The sequence below is a fragment of the Neovison vison genome, chromosome 1, assembly GCF_020171115.1.
Source record: "Neovison vison isolate M4711 chromosome 1, ASM_NN_V1, whole genome shotgun sequence".
Classification (NCBI taxonomy): Eukaryota; Metazoa; Chordata; class Mammalia; order Carnivora; family Mustelidae; genus Neogale; species Neogale vison.
Window position 1 is genome coordinate 63,073,229 of NC_058091.1, and position 16,278 is coordinate 63,089,506.

General features: G+C 36.6%; 1 protein-coding gene across 6 annotated transcripts in view; it reads left to right on the plus strand.

Moving 5' to 3' along the window:
- REPS1 (RALBP1 associated Eps domain containing 1) overlaps positions 1-15,249 on the plus strand; it is an 83,906-nt gene extending 68,657 nt beyond the window's left edge. For 4 of the 6 annotated variants that reach the window (XM_044247850.1, XM_044247804.1, XM_044247822.1 and 1 more), the window contains 10 exons: positions 866-953; positions 2,186-2,287; positions 4,189-4,261; positions 5,562-5,680; positions 6,681-6,745; positions 8,437-8,622; positions 9,738-9,833; positions 11,854-12,002; positions 12,775-12,880; positions 14,981-15,249. In XM_044247850.1, the coding sequence (XP_044103785.1) occupies positions 866-953; positions 2,186-2,287; positions 4,189-4,261; positions 5,562-5,680; positions 6,681-6,745; positions 8,437-8,622; positions 9,738-9,833; positions 11,854-12,002; positions 12,775-12,880; positions 14,981-15,049 (1,053 nt within the window). In that variant the 3' untranslated portion in view covers positions 15,050-15,249. The remainder of the gene's footprint in view (positions 1-865; positions 954-2,185; positions 2,288-4,188; positions 4,262-5,561; positions 5,681-6,680; positions 6,746-8,436; positions 8,623-9,737; positions 9,834-11,853; positions 12,003-12,774; positions 12,881-14,980) is intronic. The other 2 variants (XM_044247813.1, XM_044247831.1) reach the window with 1 other exon arrangement.
- The last annotated feature ends 1,029 nt before the right edge of the window (positions 15,250-16,278 follow it).

A 16,278-nucleotide genomic window follows, 5' to 3' on the forward strand; every position in this document is an offset into this window, starting at 1 on the left:
CTTGCTGTTAAGGCAAACGCTCCATCCTATTCTGGTTCTTCTCCGGTGGGTCTCAGCTCCCAGGACCAGGCCTGCACATGGCCCCAGGAGCACCTTTCTCATTTTGTTCTCTTTCTGAGAGGCTTTTATCTTTGTTCTCTCTTCTTACTTAGCTGTTTGCATTCTTTTCAAAAAGTCTCTACTACCAGTTTCCTTAATCCGCTAACTAGACTTGCCACTCACGAAGTTAAGGAATATCAGATATATTTCAGTCATGAAAAGGTTTAAGAAAAATACTGGAATGTTAAAGAGGAGGATTTACTTATGCCCCTTTAAAAATGGATGCCATTGTGGAAATTTTAAATAGCTCTGTAGGACTAATCTGCAGAAACTGTGTATCATGATGACTTACGATATAGCAAGCAATATTACCTTTGTTTTATATGGGGAAAAAAGTGAATGTCAAATTTTTTGCGGCAGTTTAGGAAAAAAAAGTTCAGTCTGTTAGTCTTTGGGTTCTCATGAAATAGTTTGCTTTAACCTCAAAGGTTCAGATTTTATAATATCATGAGATCATCTTACACTTTGCCTTTGAATATTGTCTTCAACCTTAGGTAGTTTTATAGATCTTATTTTTTTCACTCAAATCTTTAACCACTCAAAAGTTAAAATGCACTTTTTATAAAAGTCGTCAGATTATTAGGCACACATAATGAACTTGATTTTTCACATGTAATTCTAAAACTTATAATTAAGAAATTTATTTTCATGCTTGCCTTAGCATAAATAAAAAAGTCTATTTAAAGTGTTGTTAGTTTTGATTATTTCGTGGTATCAGCTTGGCATTTTTAATACAAAGTCTGTATTTCCTCCCATCTGTCTTTAGGATACTGCTATTGTTCATCCAGTTCCCATTCGTATGACTCCAAGCAAAATCCACATGCAGGAAATGGAACTGAAAAGAACTGGCAGTGGTAAGGAAGCTGTTGCTGGATTATAGTTTAGACTAGCATCTAACTGAAATACACAAATAATTATTCTTTGAGGGCTCGAATTTCTTACATAATTTTTTATTTTTTTAATGGTACTTTCTAGAAGTATACATATATATGTACATATATATGTATGCTTGTATATGTTGTTCAGTTAATATGACAGTTGCAAAAGGGAAACTGTTGAGGGGTTCCTGAATGGTTCAGTCATTTGGGCACCTGACTATTGATTTTGGCTCAGGTCATGATTGTGGGATCTTGGGATCCAGCCCTGTGTTAGCCTCCAAGCTCAGCAGGGAGTCTGCATGAGGATTCTTTCTCTCTCTCTCTGTCTTCCCCCCACCCCCTCTGTCACTTCTCCAGCACACTTTCTCTTCTCTCTCAAATAAATCTTTTAAAAAATTTTAAGAAAAGGGAAACTGTTAATTTATGTTATAAAGTTTAAAAAATAAGAACACTTGGCAATGTGACTTTTCTAATACCCTGTGGGTTGTATTTTTTTAAAGATTTTATTTAGTTATTTTAGAGTACATGTAAGTGGGGGCAGGGTGGGGAAGGAGAAATGGGAGGGGCAGAAGGAAAGAGAGAGAGGATCTTAAAGAGTCTCCATGCAGAACGCAGGACTCCTGTCACAAGACCCTGAGATCAGGACCTGAGCTGAAATCAAGAGTCGGTTACTTAACTGGCTGAGCCACCCATATGCCCCAACCCTGTGGGTTCTTACGACGACTGCTATGAACTTAGATTTAAAGTACGTTCAGATTTTAACGGAGAAGATATATGTTAAAATAAATTTTGGCTTTGACATTGTTTTGCTTAAACTCTTGAAGTTTCTCCTCATTTTAGATTAAATGCTTTAGTTAGAAGTATATTTATTTTCTCAAAAGTTATTTATTTTCTCTGTAAGTCAGCATCATAAATTACTTAATTTTACAACCATTTGTGTGGTGTCTTAAGCAATTACTCTGAAGGGAAAAATTAACAGAATATGAACATGTAAATTGACTTTTTTGTTATACCCTATCTTCTGTATGACAGAAAACAAAATTCTATATGAAAAAGCTTATATATTTTTATTGAAAATGCTATTTTGTGTTGTATCTCCTGAGGTTTATCTGCTACTTCTTTGGAATATATAAATGAAGCCTTATACTCTGAAGTTTACGAATTTATTAATTCAGTTCTTGTACTTCTACCTATTAATTTTCTATTAGATCATACTAATCCCACTAGCCCATTACTTGTGAAACCATCTGACCTGTCAGAGGAAAGTAAGATAAATTCATCGGTGAAATTTGCTTCTGGAAATACTGTAGGTAAGCAGAAAAATAGTATTACAGTTTCCATTTGAAGTTGATTAAGTCTGGACTTAGAATCTGAATAATTCAAATGTATAGCTATTTCATATTACTTTTACTGAGTAAAGTGGAGATGAGTCAACCCTTTTAAATACCCTACCCTCTGTATGAGTAAATGGTTACTTATTGCCTGCTGGACCTGCTTCTGTTTGTCATCCCTCTTGGTTAACCACATTTAGTCCATGGACTCTTTCCCCCTCACTCCTTTGTCTCACAGGAAATTGTGTGTACATGCTTTTATTCAGCATATGTTAAAAGAATAGCATATGGCAGGCTCTGTTCTAGACACTTGAGATTTAGCAGTTAAAACAGAAGGAAAATCTTTGCCTTTGTGGAGCTTCCATTCTGTAAGGGATGTAAGAGAAAAAAAAAATCTTAACTCCTGTCTTAGGAGATAAATACACTTGATAAGAATAAAAGCTGGGAAAAGGAAGAGGGAGTGACATTTTAAATAAGGTGGTCAAAGAAGACCTTACCAAAAGAAGACATTTGGATTAAAACTTGAAGGAGATGAGGGACTCGGCTATGAATATCTGAAGGAAGACGTTTCAGGCATAGGAAACAGCACATGTGAAGCCCTGCTTAGACAACTGCCTTCTGCTGGGATCAGCAGGCAAACACCTGGAATATAATCAGTTAGCATCTGGGACGCCTGGGTGGCTCAGTCGTTAAGTGTCTGCCTTTGGCTCAGGTCATGATCCCAGGGTCCTGGGATCAGAAGCCGCCTCCTCCCTCTTCCTCTCCCCCTGCTCTCTTGCTGTCTCAAGATTTTACTCAAATAAGTAAAATCTTTAAAAAAAAAAAAAAAAGAATCAACATATTTGGCTGGCAGAAGTAGCAAGTGGTAGAGGAATAATCGGGGAGCAGTGTAAGAGTGGCTTTTACTGAATGAGACAAAAAGCCATTAGAAGATTTTGAATGGAGATGTGCTCTGCTCTGACCTTCCTTTTTTAACGAGGATCACTATGCTGTATTGGTAATAGGTCCCAAGAAAGCAAGAATCAAAGCAGGAAAGGCCATTTAAAAAACAATAAGAATAATACAGGCAAGAGAAGAGGACGGCTTGGCCTATGGTGGTAGGAGTAGAAATGCTAAGAAGTGGTCAGATTCTGGCTGTATTTTGTAAGAAAAGAGCATAGGATTTGTTTACCTGTGTGATACAGGATGGGGCTGGGAGGTCATGGGCAATTCAGGGAATTTTGGTCTGAGCCACTGGGAATTGAGGAAAGCTGGGGTAACAGTAGGTTTGTTGGGGGGATAAACAGAAGTTGAGTTTTAGACATCTCAAGTTTGAGATGCCTCTTGGTACATCCACATGGAAATATGTTAGTTTTAGCATCCTTTCTGTACCAATTAAACAATTCAGTTATTTGCTAAGAAAAAGGAAAGGGACACATTCTGAACCAAATAACCAGTCTCTTCAGTTTGTAATCCTTGAAAGTAAATAGCAGTGTTCCATTACATTGTCCCTGATTTTCTATTTTAAAATTTGTCATTGCGTCACAGCCATTAGTCTGCCTCTTGGACTTTGCTCCTTCATAAGATTTTGAGGATGTGGAAAAGATATTTTCTGAGGTGAAAAATGGGAAATATCTGGCTTATCTCAAAAATTTTATTATTGTTTAAGCAATTTTTTATTCCTATATTAACTTTCCTAGATTGTAACTTAAATATGTCATGTTTAACATGATTTGTATGTAATTTTTTTACATTTAATAACACTCAGATGAACTGTTAACCTATTAGCCAGTCTTTAAATATCTTTGATTTGAAATAATAATTATTATATTTGTTTAGAGTATATAGGGTAAGAAGTGAATAAAAAATTGCTATTAAATAGGATATATTCCATTTATCAGCAGATGGGTACAGTAGTTCAGACTCTTTTACTTCGGACCCAGAACAGATTGGAAACAATGTAACTCATCAAAGGTCAGTATTTCTGTCAATAAAAAGCATATTAAAATATCTCGTTACATTTTAATATTAAGAATTCTTTTAGAGCCAAGTATGAATTATTTTCCTCTATTCTTCAGTTCTCTGAAGGCTGTTAAGTTACCTGTTGATTTAAGTAGAAAGAAAATAATTTTGATTCTTTTTCAACTTGAATAGGAAAGCAGGAGGAGCCCTTATTGTTCCCATGGTATCCTCTGGAAGGCCTAAAAAGAGTTATAGTTAGGATTAGCAGTTTAATATAGTCCTTTTTGTAAGTCAGCAGTTGAGAGTCCGTTTAAGTAATAAATGTACAGATTTCCTTGTATAGCCTTATGGCAAGTGCCCACAGAATTCTGTATTTTAAGATGTCATCTAGAAGCACACACCTGGTGTTGGGCTCCCTACCTACCCTGGAGATCTGCGTTACATATAACTTCTCAGGCATAAATAAAAAAGGTATGGGATAGGATGAAGGTGGCAAGGGATTTGTCTACAAGGGCTTAAGCATCCGCTAAAAATTGTGTGCAGGACAGAAGCATCTTTTTCCCCTCATCTTTATACATACTAAGTATCCTTTTGCCACATGCTTGGAGAATATAAAGAGAGACTAGTAGTATAGCATCTTGGAAGAAATTCCAGACTCAGACTGCTTCTTTGTATAATTACTTCTCTTCAGTCATCTTGGATTTTATTTTCCTTTTTATCCCTGTAAATGAGGATCAGATTCCCAGAGTCCATGTGACTCTTTTCGTAATACAGAAGACTTTGGTGGCAAACATGTGAATCTCTAGAGCGGGTCCAGAATGAGCACAGCCACCATTATAATGAGATTGCCTGTGGGGACACAGAAATGGGCACCTCACGTAGTTGAGCCAGATTCTATTTCCGCTTACCAAACTTCAGACTTTAAATAAGGTGAAAGCTAACCATGTCTGAAAGTAAAGTTTCCATTTTGTGAAAATGGTTTTCCAAACTAATACTATCTTTAATTGAATGGGAAAATGTTACTAGGTTTGTGTCTATGGAGTTTATCATGTTTAATAATGAACTTCCTTTTCAAATTTTTTGAAATTTGAAAAAATACATAATTATGCTTCATAAAAAGATTATTTGAATAATTACTTTTTTAATGCATATCAAACAATCTTGTCCTTATTCACTGTAATACTTACATGCCACTTGAGAAAATTGTCACATCAGTAAGATCCTTTAACTGTTTAGCCAAATTTGAAAGCTTAAAAGGAAAAAAGCTCCACTACCTATAGCATGACCAGTTGTAATGGGATGAATTTTATAGGTCTCATTCAGGAACGTCGCCTGATAATACTGCACCACCACCTCCCCCTCCAAGGCCACAGCCTTCTCATTCCAGATCATCCTCTTTAGATATGAATCGGACCTTTGCAGTCACCACAGGTAAGGGTTAGAGAACCATAATAATCTATTATTTGATTTTAAAGTTTGTTAAAGAGCACATTTTATTTTATATTCTCTTACTGTGTCTTATTTTTTTTAATTATCTGAAGAGAAATTTTGAGTTTAAAAGGTGTCAGATGAGAGGAAGTTTTTTTCCCTTAATGTGTTTGAGTTTTCATGATAAAGATAGGAACCTCTGAGAGATGCTGCAAGAGATTTTAAAACCAGCATGTGGAGAGATCAAGAAGAGAAAGCTGATAGGTCTTCAGTCGGCTGACAAAGGAGAGAAAAGTCTCATAACTTATTCCAAGGTTTTAATTTTTATATAACTTGGTTTTATTGTTATTAATAAATCTTGATCAGTATAGAAAAGTTAGGAGCAGAGGGTGATGATGTTCTGTTTTTGGATGTTACGGTTTTGGAATGATGAGGAAAAGAGGATATAATAGAAGGCCATTGGATCTGTGGGCTAAGAAAGATTATATTATTTGAGAATCATTTACATAGAAATGATTGAGTGAAGTATTAAATGTAAAGAGAAAATTTGGAAGTCTGCATATTTTATAGCTGAAGAACATTCAGAAATAGAAGAAAGCCAAGAATGGTTAATATTATGGAAACAAGCTTGTCAAGAATGTCTTGTGCAATAGAACAAGAGAAATGTGGTCTGAGATAGAGAGCCTGGTGGCTCAGTCAGTTCAGCGTCCAACTCTTGATTTCACCTCAGGTCTTGATCTCTGGATCATATGTTCAGGCACCACATTGGGCTACACACAAAACAACTCCCTAAAAAAAAAGAAAGAAAGATATGAGGTCTGACAAAAGGCCGTTAGTCTTGGTCATTAGGTCATACCTAGATAGTTTTACAGGATACCAAATGCCTCCTGATACTTACCAGGCATTCTTAGCAGTCTTTTTCATTTGATCATATTCACTCCGCCTATTTGTTCTACTAGCAGAGTATGTATTTACTAAAAAGATGATCTGTGTATTTACTTAGGACAACAACAGGCTGGAGTTGTTGCCCATCCTCCTGCAGTGCCTCCAAGACCACAGCCCTCACAGGTAATTCTCCAATGTATTCATTACTGACCAGTTATATTTGTTAGGGTTTGCTTCTACTCTAGAATTATTTTAAACATTAGGAATTACCTAATTGTCATTCTTAATGAGCATTTTATTCAGGGAAGCTAAGTCTTATTTTGGAAGTCAAGAATAATGATTAGAAAGAAACTTTAAAAGTGGACCAAATGCTAATGTCTTGCTAATGGAAGGTTTAGTGGAGAGAACAGTGGGTTGGGAGATAGGAGATGTCCCTGTCTATATGTCCCTATGTAGACCCAGGACATGTCCTGGGTCTAGCAGAGGCTCCGTGACCTCACTGCAACTTCCTGAAGATGTTACTCCGTCCGTAAAGGAAATGTAAGTTGGCCACTTCATCCCTGCCAGGTTGAAATTGTTTCCATCTAGTAGGTTCTAAGACAGATTCTGGATTATAGCTGATAGTTTTTTATTTGACTGACTGGCCAACTGCCTTTTACATGAATGAATTTGGTTGATTTTTCTGAGTTAGATTCCTACAATGAAGTTGATTATTTGAAGTTAAAAAGATGGTTTCTTAATCATCAAAGATACTGAAATTTGAATATTTTGTTTATCTAAACTCTCAGCAAGAATACTTGTCTTGGGTTGAACTGTGAAACCCAGTGAGTTGGTCACTTGACTCAAGAACCAATCCAGTGGGGAAAACAGACCTACAAACAACAGTTACAGTAGAAGGGCTGTGCTAGATATATTTATGAAATGCTTCAGCACAGCTTGACTAACCAGTAAAGTCAAGGATCACATTGGAAAGGTGTTAAGTAAAATGAAGGAAGTGAGACTTCAAGCAGAGACTTGAGAGATCAAGAGGGCACTCCTCTCAGAAGGAATGATGTGGCCTGGCATATTCCAGGGAACAAGAGTTCATTCAGGGCCGCCAAATGATGGGGATTGAGGCTGAAGAGGTGGGAAAGGGGCAGAGTATCTCTGTATCATACTAAGGACAGAAGTCTTATAGGAGAGAGAATTTTTAAAGGGTAAGCAGGGAAGAGCCTGAAGATTTCTTCCTGTAGCACCTTGTACTTTTCTGCTGTCATAAACTCACATTGTCTTAAGTCCTCGTGTACTTGTCTCTTATCCTGCGCTGTACTGCTTCATTAGGGCATCCGACTTATTTGTTCATTCACTGTAATTTCCATAGTGCTTGGCCAGAAGTTACATTTGTACTAAAGATTTTAGAAGGATTGCTCTGGCAAAGGAGGGGAGGACGAACTGGAGGGAAGTACACTGAAGTGTTGGGAGGGTAGTTAGAGCAGTGGTTTTCACACTTCAAGATAACCTTTCCAGAAACATTAAAAAAAAAAAAAAAAAAAAGACTTGTTAAAAGCACAGACTGTTGCGCAGTAGCCTAATTAAGAAAAAAAGTTAGATGCAAGTACAGAGTCAAAGAGTAAGACCAGACCCTTCCTCTCCTTTAATGTACTTTCTTTGCAGTAAGAATTTGCAAAAGTATCTTTCTTACTGAAGGTTTATCATCTTAATTTTTTGAGTGTCTCAGCATTCCACTTACAGTTTTTAGAGGTAGATGCTACTGTCACTCATCTCCCTGAATTTACAGATAACAAAGCATCTCTGCAGTATATTTTCAAAGAAGAAGGTTGCTGACAGTGATAGATTAATGAAGTGTGTTCCTCCATGTGTGACCCATTGTGTAGGCTCCTGGTCCCGTTGTGCATCGCCCAGTGGATGCCGATGGCCTAATCACTCACACTAGTACCTCACCTCAGCAGATACCAGAGCAACCAAATTTTGCAGATTTCAGCCAATTTGAAGTATTTGCTGCATCAAACGTCAATGAAGAACAAGATGATGAAGCCGAGAAACATCCAGAGGTCTTACCGGTCAGTTTTAAGGGCTTATTTAATTTTCTGCTGGGAAACTCTTCCCACATTATATTCATAAGCAGGTCTGTAAGCAGAGGAACCTCTAAAAGAGCGGATACCAAAGTGGACATCGGCGAGTAAAATATCTGCTGCTGCTTTAGAGAATTTATATTCCCTGAGTCTGTGCTTCTTAATTAGTTAATTGGCCTTGGATACCTGCTGGTTACAGTATAATGCCTAATAATCAGAATGTGGTGGGGTGCCTGGGTGTCTCAGTCGATTAAGCCTCTTTCTTTGGCTTGGGTCATGATCTCAAGGTTCTGGAATCTAGCCCTGCATCAAGTTCTCGGCTTGGCAGGGAGCCTGCTTCCCCCTCACTCTCTGCCTGCCTCTCTGCCTACTTGTTATATCTATCTCTCTCTCTCTGTCTCCCCATCAAATCAATAAATAAATAATAAATGAATAAATATCATTAAAAAAAAAATCAGAATCTGGGTAGAAGCTAGCTGTCATGGGAAAAGGCACAAACAACCCTCCGGGCATGCTTAAAACACTGCTCAGGGGCTCGCATCTGATGTGTGATTTGGTGAAGATTTGCATGTAACAGATGGCTATGGTTACCCTAGCTACACTCCATGCATACGATGTGAGTCACATTAGTTAGACCTACAGACCACGGGCTGCCAGATTCCATCTTTACAGACAGTGTTTAGGAGATGCTCTTCAGATCTAGTGGCAGGAACTTCTGCTAGCCACTTCTTTGAGCCTGAAACTTTTTATCTGGCCCTGGGGCCTCTTGGGGTATGGCCTACACTATCAGGAAGGCAGGGGAGGGCCTGAGGGGAAGTACAGGTGTGTACAGGGTACTGGTACTCACGTCTCTAGGGCAGAGGCATCCCCCTGCCCCCACCACAAGAACTTTCCAAACAGTGCTGGGCTGCATCCTCAGCCCTCTCCTGCTCTCCGCCCTTCTACTATAGAGAGTGGCCATTTTTACAGGGTTTTCTCACAATCCTTATTATGAGAATGAATATTTTCTTAACATTTTACTCTCCAATTTGTTAACATACATATTTATGCATAATTGTATACTGCTTATGTATAATTAGGAATGATAATATATTCATCTCTAGGTTGAAAAAGCTTCTGATTCTGCAAGTTCTCTTCGAGTTGCCAAAACAGATAGTAAAATTGAAGAAAAGACAGCTGCTAGTGTTCCCGCCAATGTGGTATGTGATGTCTTCTATAATATTGATTATTTTGTACACATAAAAAGTTATATGACATCATTTTCACTTTGTAAGATTTTAAAGGTGACCAAGATCTTAGAAATGAAGTGAACTGCTAGTATCTAAGCCATTCCACTGCCTTTAACTGTAATATATTTGGTCTGTTTCAGAACGGAGTCTGCCTGTTTAAAAATTCTAGGAGGTGATGGTCTGTCATCTAGTATATGCCTTAGGTTCTCAGAATTTATATGGTGATGACATTTTTCCACATTTGGAAAGTACAACTTCCTTATTGGTCAAACTCCATTTTTTTTATTGCAGTCATAAGTGTCATAGAGAAAAATTACCAACCCTCTAAGGGCGTTGTGCTCTTTTTTTGACGTTTTGGGAATAATTTTTCCCAAAACGTTTTCCCAACATTTTATTATGAAAATGTTTAAATATAAAATAAAATTGAGAGAATTTTATATTATATAGATCAGTAAACCCACACCATGACTGTACCATTAATATTTTACTATACTTGCATTATCACATACTGCCCATCCATCTATGTATGTAAGTCAGTCCTTATTTGGTTTGTGCATTGCGAAGTTAATTATAGGTATTTGCATGTTTTTCCACTGAAAGAAAAGTTTTGGTAATTTTTTTTCCTGTTATCACCCAGACATTCCCAGTAGCTATTACAGCATGTGCTTCTGAGAGTGCTTAAACTACTCTCTCGACACTATTTTTTACCATATTTTTGTGATATTTTTTAAATAGTGAATTTTATTTTTGTCAGCTCACAGCAACAAATTAAAAATAGTATTTAACCAAAGATATGGCAGTTGATTGTCATTTTATTTATTAACAGATCAGGTTATGGTAAATACCAAAATAACATTTGAATCTGTTGAGGGAAAATACAGAATTTTTAACAGTGTCCACTCGTATTTGGGCATTATAATTTTTGTGCATCTTAGTTATTGTTTTTAAAGAATTGCCTAGCTTTCTATTTCTTTATAAATTGCTTTATTAAGATGACATATTTTAGGGGCACCAGGATGGCTCAGTTGTTAAGCGTCTGCCTTTGGCTCAAGTCATGATCCCTGCGTCCTGGGATCGAGCCCTGCAATCAAGGCTCCGTGCTCATCAGGAAGCTTCCTTCTCCCTCTCCCACTTCCCCTGTTTGTGTTCCTTCTCGCTGTCTCTCTCTCTGTCAGATAAATAAATAAAATCTTAAAAGAAGAAACACATTTTAGTATTTTTGACTAGGAAATCCTATAATGGTAATGGATGGATATTTCTGGAGACTCCCCCCTCCTTTTTTTTTTTTTAAGAGATTATTTGAGAGAGAAAGCACAAGGTGGAGCTCAGAGAGAGAGGGAGAAGCAGGCTCCCCACTGAGCAGGAAACCCGACACAGAGCCCAATTCCAGGACGCTGAGATCCTGACCTGAGCCAAAGTCAGATGCTTAACCTACTATGCCACCCAGGGGCCCCTGGAGACACCCGTTTATATTTATTAAACAGTATATATATTAAACATCTTCCTTGTTAATATTTAAATCATGAATATTACAGTTTTGAGTCAGATTTAGGCCTCAAGGAGCTTATGTCACCCTTTTTTTAAAAAGTGTCTGGTTAGGTATATTTCACAGTTGTGATGTCAACTCAGGAACACCCTTTCACATTGAAATTGAACTTAGCCATGTTAAAAATACATAAATTGTTTTAAAGTGGGACAGGTGGGACACCTGGATGGCTCAGTGGGTTAAGCCTCTGCCTTCAGCTCAGGTCATGATCTCAAGGTCCTGGGATCGAGCCCTGCTTTCCGCCTCTCTTTGCCTGCCTCTCTGCCTATTTTGATCTCTCTCTCTGTCAAATAAACAAATAAAATATTTTTTTTTAAAAAGTGGGTCAGGTGACTTTTAATTTTTGGAGAAGAAGCAGTGTAAAGAAAGCAAATGATGTTGTAAAGTGCTGAGTAACTGTGAATGTCTTGAAGACATCCCCATTGTGGACTTCTTTTCTTGTAGAGCAAAGGCACCACACCTCTTGCTCCACCACCTAAACCTGTTCGAAGAAGATTGAAATCAGAAGATGAATTAAAGCCAGAAGTTGATGAACACACACAGAAGACAGGTGTCTTAGCTGCTGTGCTTGCATCACAGCCTTCAATTCCTAGGTAATCAGAGCTGTCCCTAGACAAAAGGGGCAAAAAGCACAGCACTTAACGTATCAGAGTGAAGGAAATTATGGTCAGACTGGCTCTCTAGTTGAGCAGAGGGTCCCAGGTGCTCCTCTTTGAGAGTTTTTTGAGTAGTTGTAATATTCTCCCCACTTTCCCCCTTTCTGTTATCTGGCTCAATTCCAGCTTCGTTTTAACAACCTAATGCAAACCCTAGAGCAGAGTGTTTTGTTTTGTTTTTTTTTGTTTTTGTTTTTGTTTTTTTAAATTAGTATAGAGTAACAGTAAGATTTTAACTCTGGTTGCCCTGAACCAGGAATCAGCCAACTAGGGTTTGTGGGCCAAATTCATCCCGTGGCCTGTTTTCTTAAGGCCCAGAGCTAAAAATAGCTTTTATGTGTGGTGTAAAAAAGAGAAGGGAGAGGAAAAGAGAAAAAGAAACCAAAAACAAGAATATGCTACAGAAATCATGTGGCCCACAGATTGAAATATTTACTATGTGGTTGTTGATAGAAAAATGGTTACCTGCTCTGGACTAAAAGTCAGGTGATTATACAGAAAAAGAAAGAGAACAAAAACAATAAAACTTAATCTTCAGAAACTTAGATACTTTGGGTTGACCACTGAAACTGAGCTAATGCTGTTGAGCTATGCTATTAAGGCAAAAGATGTTCCCTCTACTTTCTGGATTTAGAGAGAGGTCAGGGAAGAATGGAGAGAGTTTAAAGATAAATGACAGTCATATTTTCTTGCCCTCTTACCTTCTCAGGTCTGTTGGAAAAGATAAGAAAGCAATTCAGGCATCAATTAGACGCAATAAGGAAACCAACACAGTTTTGGCCAGATTGAATAGTGAATTGCAGCAACAATTAAAGGTATTCTGAATCTTTACTTGGGGAATTCCATGGACTCAGAACATCTCAGTTAACTGGAGCTTAGAAGTGATCCAGCATTTTTAAGCTAGTATGAAACTTCCTAGGCAGGAAGAGAAATGTGTATCTAAAATGTTTTTTACACCGTTGAATCTTTGTGTATTTGAAGGAATTTTGTATACTCAATTTTGATCTGATTGTCTTTATTTATTTATATATGTATATATAACATAATTATATATTATACAATATATAATTATGTTATATATAATATATAAAACTCTTAATATATATTATATTTTATATAATTATAATATATATAATATATATATATGGCATCACTGTTCCTGTAATGTTCCTGAACTTTCATAATGAAACCCAAGAGAGGAAATGTGACCTTGAGCACCACCAAGACGATATATGTGGTTCCCTATACTCTTACTTAATTCTAAGATGACTTGAGTATTGTTGGTTTATCCTTTTATCAAAGACAACTCAGAGTCTCTTAAAGAGAGATAAACTGGTCTAAAGAAGATGGGGACAGTTGAGATCATTTTGCATGTGAAAAAGGAAAGACAAGCCTTAGGTAGAAGTGATGCTTATGGGCCATGTGTACTCCCATCATTTACACTTGAGAGGAATGGATATGTTTTTCTTTCTTACCACTCTGATTTCTTTGAATCTCTGCAAATAAAAATGAGCTAGAATCATTTATGGCTTACCAACATTAAGTATTTATATCTTATAAATCAGTGACTCTCACATCTCAGTGTATATAGTTAGTCAGGGGTCGTGTTAAAATGCAAATTCTGATTCATATTAAATATGGAAAGGGACCTGAGGATTCTGCATTTCTCATAAGCTTCCAGATGATAGAAATGCTGCTGGACTGTTGGTCCCACTTTGAGTAGCAAGGTTATAAACCACAAAGACAAGAGAAGAGTCCATGAAAGTGTAAAATGAATGCAGAGTTAGTTTGTTCCCATAATATTCTGTTGGTATCCCTCATCCAGCGTTTATCACACTATCTGGTATTATTATCTATGGTACCTTTTGTCTCTTTTCCCTACTAAAATGAGCTCACTGAAAGTCATAATTTTTTCTGTTCAGGGTGCCCCCCCCCACGTGTGTGTGTGTGTGTGTGTTCGTTCCAAATTCCAAACCAAAATACAATGAGAGAAAAGAGAGAGGGATGTATTAATGCTCAAGCAGGACGTCAGAAGTGAGTGAGGACTCCCTAGATAAATTTGTAACCATATTGTCTCTATCCCTAAAAATCTAGCGCATGTTAGGATTTGATAAATATCTGTGAATGAATGATATTTTTGTGTAGCTCTTTGATCAGAGAAAATATTTATAGTTACTCTGTGATTATGAATTTGGTCTGTTGTAAAGGAAGACTATAAAACTAAGGATAAGCTTACTAGTACCTTACTTTGATAATGAAAATTTTGTTGACACTTGTTTTTCTAAAGAAATAAAGGCGCCTATAGAAACATGTATATAGGAGCTATTTTTAAAATCACTTTTCTCTCTATCTTGAAAAGAAAATAGGAAGTATGGTACAAAATAGGAAATGGTTCTGGTTAAAAAACTATCAGCATGTTCGAGAAAAAAAAGTTGAGTTAGGATTTGCTGGCTATCTGAAAAGACTGTTCACAATCAATAGTGGTAAGAAATTCTGATTGCAGAATAAATTTATTCTTTGTGAAACCAAAAGTCAGATGAGGTTCAGGAGTTATCAGGACCAGATAACATCACCGGGGAAAAAATCTGTGTTAATTGGTTCATCTACTGTTCCTGCAGGGGGTAGGCTTTATGCAAAATGCATGCATTAGTAACATCATTTGCAAATATTGGCTTTTCTCTGATAATTAAAAAACATTTTATTACCCTGATTTATTTAGTAAGAAAAAGATTTTAAGATCATATTTTAATAGTACTGACATATAAAGAAACTCCTTGCTAAGTTGAAGTATCCTCTTAAAATGAGTGACTCTCCCTTTGTCTTAACAAATATAAATTGTTTTCTTGATGCTGAGTTGTTGTTAGATGTGCCTTCATTTTTATATACTTTGAAACATAACTTTGCATCTTTTTCAGGATGTTCTTGAGGAGAGAATTTCTCTGGAAGTTCAACTGGAACAGCTTCGACCATTCTCTCACCTATAAGCCAATTGCCGTTAACTGTGAACATACCCATTTTTAAGCAGTTTTGGGTTCAAGCCAGTTTGGAGACCCAAACATTCAGCTCACTGCTTAATTCAACATTAAATTTTATGATTCTGTTTTGCCCTATATGTTCACCTGTATTTAAGTATGTTTTATTTTTTAATTTCAACAATAAAAGGGTCAGGATGACTTTTCCTGGAGGATATATTGTGTTTGTTGGCATAGCCCACCCTTGCTCCATAGTGTCAGGAATACATAACATTGGTCCAGGATACTTAAGTGGCCAGAACCTCACACTGATTTGATTTACAGAATGGCCTTCCCATTTGTGTCTCAAGCAAAGACTGAAATATTTGCAAAAGAAGTCAAAAAAATAAATTGTCAATTTGTCTTTTAGGTTTAGTATTTTACACGAAGCATCTATATTTTGTAAAAATCTTAAAAATGAGTTTCCTACTGAATTTTTTATTTTAAAGAACTGTATTGGATGAGGCATTCTTTAACCGTGAACAGCATTCTTTAGGAGTCATGTGGTACTTTCAGGCTTCAACTTGGAGGTCAGATTTTATAATTTTCCCAGTGAAAATTGAGCAGTTTCGCCAGTAAACTAAATTGTTGTGTGTGAGATTTTAACTCAGCAGTCATGTAAACTTATGAAATAGCTATGAAGTAAGGTCTTAATTGTCCCGTAGAAGCAAAGGGAAAGTGTTGAACCTCAACGACATAAGTACTGTCCACATGCAAACATCATCATTTTTTGCATGATTTATGCACTTAAGTCTTAGTTAGAAACTTATGCCTATCAGTTGCTACATAGATTATTTTCAAATAATAATATTTTAAAACTTTTGAGGGCATTAATTATTCACAGAATAAATGGAAATTCCTTGAGATTTCTAGTTTACCTTCAGCTATTTTGTCATCCAATCTTTGGTCATAGAGACTGGTTTTTCCTATTAACAGAGCTTCTGAAGTGTGTCCTATTCAGGTTGAAAAAATGTCTTAGGATTTGTTTCATATTATATGATATATACATTTTGATCATATATGTAAATTTGCATTCACTGCATTCATTGCAGACACTCCCTTTAATAGTTTATTCTATGGGATCATAGATGTTAGGCTGCATGGATATATCGTAACAGAATCAAGGTGTGATTTTACACTAAAAAACAGCACAATATTTTAGCTTCTCTACATTTTTTAGCAAGAATTTAAATTTTTAAGAA